This window comes from Daucus carota, chromosome 6 (assembly GCF_001625215.2).
Source record: "Daucus carota subsp. sativus chromosome 6, DH1 v3.0, whole genome shotgun sequence".
Lineage (NCBI taxonomy): Eukaryota > Viridiplantae > Streptophyta > Magnoliopsida > Apiales > Apiaceae > Daucus > Daucus carota.
The window spans coordinates 18411306-18423627 of record NC_030386.2 but is presented as its reverse complement, the minus strand read 5'-3'; the positions used below and the strand labels follow the sequence as shown (position 1 = coordinate 18423627).

The 12322-nt window shown below is 33.3% G+C and overlaps 1 protein-coding gene and 1 non-coding gene across 2 annotated transcripts; both read left to right on the top strand.

Annotated features, from left to right (window-relative positions):
* Positions 1-987: 987 nt before the first annotated feature.
* LOC108225983 (protein BPS1, chloroplastic-like) lies at positions 988-1890 on the top strand. Its single transcript, XM_017400936.1, has one exon. The coding sequence runs from the start codon at positions 988-990 to the stop codon at positions 1888-1890; it is 903 nt and encodes a 300-aa protein (XP_017256425.1).
* Positions 1891-11919: 10029 nt separating this feature from the next.
* TRNAP-UGG (transfer RNA proline (anticodon UGG)) lies at positions 11920-11993 on the top strand. Its single transcript has one exon. It is a non-coding gene; the product is annotated as a tRNA-Pro (tRNA).
* The last annotated feature ends 329 nt before the right edge of the window (positions 11994-12322 follow it).

Here is a 12322-nt window from a genome sequence, read left to right as displayed (position 1 = left end):
AAATTAATATATAAATCAAATAAAACTAGGTCTAAATTCATTTTGAATTTACTTAGTTATATCGATCAGATGAAATACATCTTAAAATTTTAAAGATTGATTGGAATTCGTTCCATTTAATTCAATTAATAAAAAATTGAATTTTGAAAATTCGTGAATTGTTACATATTTGTTAAGATTAATAATAAAATATCAACAAATTACTAAAATCTGAACGGACTAAATTTTAAAACATCTATTATTATAACCAAAAGTCCATCCAAATGAAAGCGATAATAAATTTGAGTATGAAAATTAAAACTGGAGTTTTTAATAACCAAATTTCAAACTCAAACTTGTAATTTATAATTCAAATTTTATTATGTTTGAATAATCAAACAAGTTTGAGTTAATAAGTTAATAACTTAATAACAAAATACAAACCATCACTTAAATATAAACTAAAATCCAGTCTATTTAGTTATATTTTTTTTAGAAGACAATCAAATGACTTAGTGATTTTTCGAAATTTTTCATGTTTGCAAGTGAGTACATTAGGTCAAATGGTCAATGTCGTAAGTACAGATGACATAGTATTATAGTAATTTAAATATTCAAAGGATTTTGTCCAAACTTATTAAAATCACATGTCACTATTACAGTTTCCTTTATCCTTCCCCCGGATTCATTTTATTAATCCATAACTTTAGCAGCAAGCACCAGCTAGTAGCCTAGTAGATCCACTTGGTCTCCAAATGCGTGTGTAATGACACAGCTTCTAAACAATTTGCTGAAACCAGGATAAGAACATTTGACTAACCCTCCACCCTGCAGTTGCTTAAACAAACGGTCTGCTGGTTTTCAAACACCTACATAAACAACCAGCACCAAGTCATTCAATACCACACACAAACTTGCATAAAGCATTCCTTCTTATAACAGCCTACAAGTTTTTAAACTTTTACACAACCTCGCCAGCAGAAACTCACTTGTTCATCTTATTTTGAAATGGTATTCCTGGTTCACAAACTGGCCTTCCATCACCACCACAGCCACCATCCGTCCGAGGCTTTCTTGGTTTCCTTGCAAGCTTTCCGCTCAGAGGTATCGAATTCCTTGGCAAAGCTCATGTTGGATTCAGACCCTGGACCGGAATTCTTATCCATCAAATGGCTCCAAGAATGTTTTGAGGTTTTACCGGTTATTAACAGAGCTTTTGCAAAGTTGGTGGTTGAGATAGATTATCCCATGACTCAATGGGAGGTTTCGAGCATGGAGGAGTATCTTGGTTACAGCTTGACCTTGTTGGATTCGTTAAATTCAATAAGCTCTGTTTTGTCTCAACTAAGTCAAGCCCGTGTTTTGCTATCTCATGCCTTAAGCGTAAATGAGAATACTTTGGTTGAATTTAGGCCACTAACTAAGATTATTTACAAAAATTTTGGTAATGATCTGAAAGCTATTAATGTGGCCGGAGAGAGCAAAAGAAAGGGTGTTCACGGAAAAGAGTTGGTTCTTCATGAAGCATTATTGGTTTTAAAGAATATTGGATCATGGGTATGCAGTGTAGTGGCATCAGGGTTATGCAGTGATGCTGAGCCATACTTGAAGATGAAGAAATCAGCTGAAAAATACGTTTTGTCTTCGCTAATTGCTCTTGACTCGATTGTTAACCAGAAGATAGTCCAGAACAAAGAAATTGTGAAGGAAATGAAAGCAGTCAATGATGCAGTGAAAGGCCATGTTTTAGCTAATGGTAAAGGTGCTGACTTCTCCAAAGAATTGCAGGGAAGACTAGAGGCGATTGAGAAGGCACAAACAGGGATTGAAGGCGCTGTCGACTTGATGTTCTCATATGTGTTGACAGTGAGGAAAGAATTGATTAATACCCTCAGGCAGCGAAAGCAATAGCAAGAATTTGAGTTTATTCTCACAATTTGGAAAGACAGAGGGCAGCTAGTATATATTTGTTATAGTATGACTCAAATTCACTGAGCTAATCTTGGTCTTTCTTTGTATATAAATTGTACAATAGTATACAGTATACATATATGAAGAAATATAATGTAATGTAGTTATATAATGTAATGTAGTGACATGTCTGAAATATTTCACAATGTCTCGAATATGGTATAACAGAACACAATATGCACAAACCAGCCAGGGCAAGAATCACATAAGAATTCAACTTTCTAAAATTCGAATAGGGGTTCTTATACAACATTTTTCTTCTCTGGTTCTCTTTGTGCAAATGAAAATATGGATACAACCAAATTATGCTCATTTCCCTGCATAACATAGAGTACCTTAGTTGCAAGGTCCGTTCTCAGCCATGCCTTCACCTCCAGTTTCTTGACTTTCGGCAAACAACTGTGTAGCTCCTTAACTTGAAGATAGTGTCATAGTAAGAAGGACCATCAATGAAACAAAAGGGAAACAATGAAACATCTTTTTCTAGAATATGCAAACTCCGAAGACTTATTTTATTAAAACAAGAGTTAAGAAACCAAAAAGATTATGAGTATCACAAATTGGTTGGGCTTTGTTAATACAATATAATTATAAATCTAGGATATGTACTACATAATATTAATGTATATTTATCCTTGAATTGAAATATAAGAACTTCAAACCAATTTGCAACAAAGAGGATAATAATCAACATATGGTGCTCGTTTCAAACTTATTTATAAATAATCAGCCGCGAATCATTTGATCATTAACATACACACATTTACATAAAGAATCCCTTCTCGATATCTTCTACTAATCAGCACATCAAACACTCTGTATTCAAGAACAAGCTAGTAGTTTTGGAACTTCTACGTGCAACCTCCTCAGCAAAAACTCGGTTGTTAATTTTATTTTAAATTGATATTCTTGGTTCACAAACTTAAACTTGCCTTCCATCACCACGCCAGCCACCATTAATCAGAAGCCTTGTTGTTTTCATTCATAAGAGGTCTTGTTCATATCAAATACTGGCATGATCAAAATTTTCAGTATTTTAAATTTGCTAGTACAAGAGACATAAATATTAATTTATGTACTTGATTGGGATTTAAAATTAATTTAAATTTATATGCTCCCATTTTACTAGTGTCAAAAACATTGTATATATATATTTCAAGGCCCAAAAAAGAAGATATACCATGGGCAAATATTGCATAACTTAAACTAGAAGAGCCATGTGGAGGAGGGTATTGATCTTTCTTGGAGCATACTTCATTGTCTGCGAAATGAAGTGAAATTTCTGTACCATCACCAACTAATCTTTGTATCAAGTCAAGTAATTTATCAAATATAACTTATCAAATATAACACAAACTTGATATACAGGTTGGAAATGAAGTGTGTGATGCTGAATATCAGTGGAAAATAAAAGTAATTTATCAAATATATCTTGACAGAATATTCAAAAGTACTTATAAGTTCCTCTGGAATACAGATAATATTTTCTCATACATGAGACTTGCAAGTTTCTGATGAAACTTTCTTCTGGCATCACAAATACTCTCTTCTGGCACTAGTTTAAGTTGAGGTATTAGCATCAACTACACCAAATGCATTCTTAATATTTTGACAACTGCATCTGAGATATCCTACTGCTGTGGAGACATCTTCACAATTTACGGCGTCCACAGGAATTTCCTTGGTCAGTGCCCAGAACGACGCGGTCAACAGAGTGCCACTGGAGCCTTAATTGTGTGAACAATGAAGATCCATGAGGAAGTACTGTGAAACCGTAAGGAAGAATAGCTAGGGAATTGAGACTGCTGCCACCTAGTATCACATCTATACTGCCAATTTCAGTGGAGGCAAACACAATGTGGGATGCAACGGAATCACTCCAGCTTTCCTGAAGTAGAATGTGCACCGGGCTCGTAGTCATCTGCAATATTTTAAGTTTGAGTCATAGTCGCAATTATATGTTCTAGTGGTAAGAATGGAACAATTAAGGAGACATGTATGTAGTTTTATGTAGTCACCCTCTGGTGAAAGCACATGAAACGTCATTAATTACTCTAACTACAAGAATGTCCACAAAAGAGATATATTTTCTATCTATACTCTGGTGCAGAAGCTTGATTTGAACGGTGAGTTCTTCCCAACTGCTGAATCGCGTGATCAGCACTCCAGGGTAATTCTAGGATGAAATTTTCTTGGAGCATCTTCTTCATTGTTTACTGCATCGAAGAACAACATATACTCCATTTTGAATAAAAAAAAATTCATCTATAAAATAAAGATAATACCAACAAAATCTATGTTCTATTCTAATTTTGATTTTGGTACAATTTGAAATAAATTCAAAATTTGAAGATGATGAAATTCAAAAATTTATGTATAATCACTTCTAATCAAATCAATATGAAATAGATATCCATGGTGTATGTGTGTATATAAGAATGCTTAAGAAACATATTTAGGCCATTACTTACCAATTCATATGTGGTTAAAAGTTACATATATATCGATCATATCAGGCAAATAATTTAATCACTTGCAAAAATTAGACATATATGGAATGTGAGCATAAAAGAAAGAGAGAAGAAGATAAATAGAGAGATGATGGTATGGAATGAAGGCGAAGAATATGAGATTGGTTTCTTTTATAGATTGGTATGAAAGGATGTAGAATTATCTAGAATTTTCTTGAGTATGTGAGCGTCGGGTATAAAAAAATATATATCACACACAGATGTTACAAAATAAAAAACTGGCAATTAGAATGACCTCGATCGAGTGTTTCTTAAATAATAATTAAAATATGTTTTATTTCACTCAAACTCATTATGATTCTCTTTAATGCACATTTAGCGAAGGCAAAGGAAACCGAATTACGAAAAAAAAATGATAAAATTAAATTTAATTTTCCATAAATTTTAAAAAAGACCCTAAAGTCACATGTTCTCATCCACAACAAAACCAGTAAAACATGACCTTGGACAATTAATTAAGATAATAAATGTAAAATTATAATATGCAATTGAAGAAACTGAGAATATAACATACATAAAACCGAGAAAAGAAGATGTGCTATGAAACCCCAAAATCCAATTCATGTATTCAAAACCCTAAAATCCAATCGAACCAATCGGGTTACAAGTTTAGCCGGGTCCAAGCTAGGTCCCAAATTTGTGATTTTTTAATCTAGGTCTAAGTTGGGATTCCAATAAAGGATAGTTATTCAAGCTACCAATTGAATTGAGCTACTCGAAGCCATGTAAGATGGTGAGGGACATTAGATGGTTAGATGGAAGAGAGAGTGTTACATAGGGGTGGTGAAATGGATATGGTTATAAAGAGAGATGATGCGGGGAAAGAAACTGTCGCGAGAGAAATGGGGAAACAGAAAATGCGGAAATTAAATTATTATTTTGTTATGTACGTGGGATGTTCTGTGTAGTGGGAGCCGGAATTTTATCTTTTAACAAAGTTGTAAATAAGATATAAATTGTTTTAATAATTAATGTCGAAAAATATGTTTTAACACGTCTCTTGTAAGTAACTCTGATGGAAAGATATATAACATGAGCGATTTGTACAAGTAATGGTAAATCCCTTATATTAAATATAGCTAATTTTATTCAATTATTTATAATTTTGATCGCCGGATATTCATCCAACAGCCACGGACATGTATGTTAGTATATAACTGGTCCTTGGCATACATATGCCCAATGTTTAATTTAGCTTATATTTTGTCATTGAACCAAACACTCTTTATAAGTTATCAACACTTAACACACCGTAAAAATGTCAGCTAACCCATTATATTATGGTATATTCTTATATTTTGCTTCTTCCTTTTCGAAAGTGCTCAGCATCTGGTGTTTTCTACATACTGTAAAGATGGATTTTGGTTTTGATTTTTAATATGTTAATTAAGGATTTAGGGATTTTATATATGTTAATTTATAGGGGCTCAGTGAATATAAACTGTTGTTATGGTGCTGGTTGGGTGGGGGGTGTCTTTTATCATCATCTACTTGATTTAAAGGTTCATGTGCCGTACTACTGATGCAGTTTACAGTTTTGAAAAGTGTACCTCAAAATATAATCTAGAGTTTAAAAAGTGAGCTAACCATATATTTGTTTAACTTTCAGCTGGATCAAAAGCGTGGATCTTCCTCCACTACAACCCTAGGTCTATATTTAAGAATAACATAATAATTTCGTTATAATATCTCAACAAATAAAATCCTATTGACTTGATTTTTGGTATATAACTACGATGAGTACTTAATTTACGATCTGTACGGTTGGATCGCCTAAAAAACAAATTTATTTATTTTTATAAAAAAATAACCCTACGTCTATATTTAAGAATAACATAATATTTTCGTTATATTGTCTCAACAAATAAAATCTTATTGACTTGATTTTTGGTATATAACTATGATGATTGATGAGTACTTAATTTACAATCCGTACGGTTGGATCACCTAAGAAACAAATTGATATTTCCGAAGTGTACAACTTAGGATAACTTCTAATAAAATCCAAACCCTGAACTCTGACATTCACTGCAATGCATGATTCGTAACATAAAAGCGTCTTTATAATTTTTTTCTTTTGTTATTATGATTAGTACCCTAAATTAGACCATATCACAAAGATTTTACATTTTCTGTTGTTTGAATAATTAATTTGAAATTAGTTAGTTAGTATTTATAATTTGGTATGAAAATAAAAATATTTTAAAAATCAAATATTAAGCGAGGAATAATTTTTATTAAATTATTAACTGATTAAAAGCTAGTTTCAATATTTTTCAATTTTTATAATAGTTTTCTTAGTCGAATAAAATTTTATTATTTTTCTCACAAGTCATAACCGACTGCCAACGTTTTACATCGGTCGGAAATGACGGTTTTATTGGTCGGTTTTCTGCACTTGAGTGACTGGTCGGAAATGGTTTAAATTTGGTCGGTTTTCTGTGTTAAAATTATGAGTTTGGTCGGAAATGTGTTGCATGTGGTCATTTTTCTGTGTTAAAATTATGAGTTTGGTCGGAAATATATTGAATGTGGTCGGTTTTCTGGATGTGCAATGTTTTTAGTTTTTTTTTAATAGTTTACTTAGTCGAATAGAATTTATTGTTTTTCTAAGAAGTCAAAACCGACCGCCAGGATTTTAATTCGGTCGGAAATGAAGCAAGTCATTTCCGACCGCCGTCGGTCGGAAATGAAGCTGGGCTCCACCACATCCCCACTCAGCCAATCACAAGGCGACAACAAGTAAGAAGCTGACCAATTATTTTAAACTAGTCTAGGCGGTCGGAAATGTGTCGGTCGGTTTTAGTGACATGGCATCCATGTCAGCTGAAGAACGTTGGTGAGCGGGACCCACGCTCCTTATAACCGACCGATCTTGTGCGGTCGGTAATGGCGGTCGTAAATGACGCCATTTTTTTACGACCGATCGCCTTTGGTCGGTATGTCGGTCGGAAATGCCCGCTTTTTTTCCGACCACTTTGGTCGGTCGGAAATTTTGGTCGGAAATGTTCGTCTCGCTCAGCACATAATAGAATACTAGTTGTCGGTGCTGAATTAAAATAAGGTGTTGCAACTGTAGTTTCTTTCAGCGTTTAGATATATACAGTCAGAAGCTTCAACACAGAACGGGTTTCTTTCCAGCTGCATATGTAAATAGCCAGGATTGCGCAATAGGTCTTCTGGAAAAACAATGAGACACCCTTGTATTCTTATACAAGGTTTTAGCCTTCAGAGTGTCCTATGGCACATGTATCCCTGAACTTTCTCTGTACATCTGTTTTTATATTAGTTATCACAAAGCCTTCTGTTTACATCTGCTGTAAATGATGTGAACTTCAGAAAACATTAAAAAAAAAATACATTGATTTCCCATTTGTTTAGTGAGATCTGTAATTTTTCCTATAAATCACCCATTTGCACAACTGATTTTCCGCTCTTGAGGCACCAATACAGTTGTCTGGGAGAGAAGTTTACATCGAGGAGACGAAGCCAAGCAGCAAGAGCGTCAGCAGCATGCGCTGAGGAAGTATGTGTCTTAAACTAGTTTGCCTAGTTGAAGATCAGAAAGTTGTTGATATAACTTCTACATGCCTTCCCTTACATGTATGCCTTTATATAGTTATATTCCCCAGACGCGAGGGTAAACAACAAACACATACCTGATTCCCTAGTATCATTTCTCATCTTCAACATTGGTCCGGTGGCTTTAATGATTGGTGCAGATAAATTCATAGGCAGGGACCTTGCCATCAGGGACGGAACGAGGATTTGGAATTCACCCAGGCTGGGTGAAAGAGAGGGTAAAAACTTTTACAATCCAATAACTCTGTATAACAGAGATAAAGGGCTAAGGGATTTAGTTTGAAAACTGGATTGATGAGAAGACCGGTCACGGAAGACAAATACGTACAAAATATAAAATAAAATATGTACAAGACCTATACACAAATGTTTATATATTTATATTTGAAACAACTACAAATTTTTGTAAATAAAATAATTTTAACAAGACCTATAAACAAATGACACATAAGTGGCAATAATTTACTTAATGGTAAAAGCATTCCAAGGGAGGTTAAGGGTACATGGCCATCGGGGGACCAAAAGGGATGCAAATTGTGAATGAGAATGGGATTTTAATTAAATTTATAATGCTACAAATTTCAAAATGCCAACTAAAATAATTTGTATAAATTTGTAAAAAATTGTATATAATTACGTACAGTTGTCTCAACTGATACTCAATTGTAAATTTTCACGTTTAGACCACGTGGCATGTGCAAAGAACTACAGTAATGGTACAATAAATTTAGAAACTTGATACATACTCCCTCCGTCCCATATTAAGTGACCTCGTTTGACTTTCACGGAGATTAAGAAAAATGTAGTGAAAGAGAGTAAGTTTAGTTGAAAAGTGGGTAAAGTGGTGGGACCTATCAATATTTTAATAGATAGTGGAGGAAAGTAGTGGGTGTAATAGTGTTTGTTTAATTGAAAAGAGTATAAAATAGAGAGGTAGTGGGTGTAATAGTGAAAAGTAGTGTTCAAAAATAGTAAGTATGATAGGTTCATTCTTTTTGGGACGTCCCAAAAAGGAAATGAGGTCACATAAAATGGGACAGAGGGAGTATGTATTTAACTACTGGGTCTTGGCCTCCAGGTCTGTCGTGCTTGACTATGATTAGGCTGAATTGGTCTGTTTCTTTTGCATTGCTGGAATAACAAATGAACCAGACTGTGGCCCACCCCAGCCATGGGCTGGTTGACTGGTTCCGCCCTTGCCATCTCAGTTTCTTTTGGACTTTCATGTAGGTAGCAGTTTTTCCCATATGGGCATTCGTAATTTCCAGCAAAAAATTACATGCAAAGCATCAACCCACCATGTGTTTTTGGATAATTATCCGATGCCCGTTTACTTTTAGCATGCACCAATCTTCCCAATCGGGCGGTAGATCATGCAGCTCTTCCAAGCCATGGGCAAAGGTACATTTCTCCCCTTTTGGGCAATGCTACAATATGTACATGCTACATGATAAAACAAAAACAAACATAACATCCACAGGAACCCCTGAAATCAATAAAATTTTCACCTTCGGACCATAAGGGGTGTTTATGGATCTTGATTGTTCTTGGAGCATCTTCTTCATTGTTTACTGCATCGAAGAACAACATACTCTTTATTTTAATAAAATATTCATCTAGAAAATATAGATAATACGAATGGAATCTCTTGTTTATATCCGATTTTGATTTTGGTCCAATTTTAAATATAATTCAAAATTTTAAAGATCATGAAATTCAAGAATTTATGTATAATCAACTCTAATATATCAGAATGAAATGGATGCCCATAAGGTATGTGTTTATATAAGAATACTTAAAAAACTTATTTAGACCATTACTTACCAATTCATATGTGGTTGAAAGTTACGTATATATCGATCATATCAAGCAAACAATTTAATCACTTGCGAAGATGTGACATATAGAATGTGAAGGGAAAATTAAATTGCAGGTCCCTGAACTATTGACGTTTTATTGTCTAGGTCCCTGAACTAAAGATTCCGTATTTCAGGTCACTTAACTTTTCTGTTTTCTGATCTAAGTCCTTCCGTCAAAAAGATTCTAACGGTGTTAACTAGGGTTCTTGAGTTTCATACAGATCAAAGCAATTTTGAAGGTGTTAGTGATATCTAAATTCAAAGTTCAAGTAGTCAAATTGAAGCTTGAGTCGCTGGCGACACTCATATGACACCAATTTTCAAAAATTATGTTCAATTTAAATTTTTATAAATTTAGGTCACTAAATTCGATAAAGAACCCTAAATTTATGGTCCAATTTGGGGTTTTTTAAAATTAAATCTAATTTGTGAAAATTGTTGTCATATGAGTGTCGCTAGTGATTCAAGCTTCAATTTGACTACTTGAACTTTAAGTTTAGATATCACTAACACCTTCAAAATGGCTTTGATCTGTATGAAACTCAAGAACCCTAGTTAACACCGTTAGAATCTTTTTGACGGAAGGACTTAGATCAGAAAATAGAAAAGTTAAGTGACCTAAAATACGGAATCTTTAGTTCAGGGACCTAGACAATAAAACGTCAATAGTTCAAGGACCTATAAATTAATTTGCCCAGAATGTGAATATAAAATAAAGGAGAGAAGATAAGAGAGATGATGGTATGTAATGAAGGTGGAGAATATAAGATTGGTTTCTTTTATAGAGTGGTATGGAAGGATGTAGAATTATCGAGAAATTTCTTGAGTATGTGACTGTTGGATATAAAAAAATATATATGACACACAAATGTTACAAAATAAAAAACTGGCAATTAGAATGACCTCGAGTGGTTCCTAAATAAAAAGTAAAATATATTTTATTTCACACAAACTCATTATGATTCTCTTTAATGCACACTTAGCGAAGGCAAAGGAAACCGAATTACGAAAAAAAATAAAGCTTACTGCCAAAAAACCCATTAACCTTTTCACTATTTTGCTAATCAACCAACAACGTGTTTTACTAACAAGTTTAACCAAGAATCTATTCAAAATCATGCAACAAAGCGGTTAATGGACTAATTATGGTTAACGACAACCGATGTGGCAAATCAAGATAGTCCATGTGGCACAGAAGATTAATTTGACTTGTTAGTTTGCCAAAATAACCAACAAACAACCTGATATTATCAAAAAAAAATTCTGTTCAATTTTTTTCATTCAAAGTAACTGAGTACGGACATAATTACAGTACAACAAATTCCATTGCATGCTATAAATTCATAAAATAAAATTAATAAGAAAAAATTAATAAATTTTCCGAATCATCCGGACATAAAAATTTAGAAATTCCTTTCAATCATTCGAACATAAAATCCACAAATTCTTTCAAATTATTCAGATTTGAACCAAAAACTTATCATTAGGACATTTATCTCGTTCTATGATCGTATATTGCCTCCAATTGAACCTTAAACACTTGCAATTCTCCTCGATACTTGATATCTACAACCATGTAATACAAACCCAAATTAACCCAAATCATAAGAACACTAATCAAATTCAAAAACCCCAATTACAAGATGAGTATATAAATCACATGAAAGGAAGAATCAAATTTGGACTTACCGTATCAATCAAAGAGCAACGATTAAAATGAGTGCAACAAGGTAATCGTTGGGCAGGGTTTCAATAATAGAATAAGAGAGTAGGGGGAGAATGAGAGGGCAACAGAGATTTTAGATGTTCTTTTGATATTTTCATTTTAATGAATTATTGATTTTATTGTTATTTTTTATAATTTACATGTGGCAAGTAAGTGGAGTAGTGATGTGCCATGTGAGATTTTAAATTAATTAATCATGGTTAAAATTTACTTAATTTTGAATAGATTGTTGGTTAAGGAATTCTATACAATGATACTGTAGACCAATTGTAGGGATGTAGCGCAGCTTGGTAGCGCGTTTGTTTTGGGTACAAAATGTCACAGGTTCAAATCCTGTCATCCCTACCTATTACTTCTTCGTTGAGCGGTAACGAGGGATTAATTAAGATCGATTCCAATTATATTAATATATAATCGTTCATTAAATTGGGGTTATGTTCATAAAAAAGGTTATTGGTTAATTAGAAAAATAGTGAAAAGATTAATGGGTTTTTTGACAGTAAGCTCAAAAAATACGATAACATCCAAATATATTATCATAAATACTAGAAGTCATAACCTTGTACTTAGTTTTGGTAACATTCAAGAATAATGTGTAAACATCTGTACATTATATTTTTACTTCTTGAACATATATTTAAATAAACCTGTAACTGATTTAAGTGACCGATTTG

Coding starts and splice junctions, on each gene's coding strand:
- LOC108225983 (XM_017400936.1), top strand. CDS start 988: ATGGTATTCCTGGTTCACAAACTGGCCTTCCATCACCACCACAGCCAC.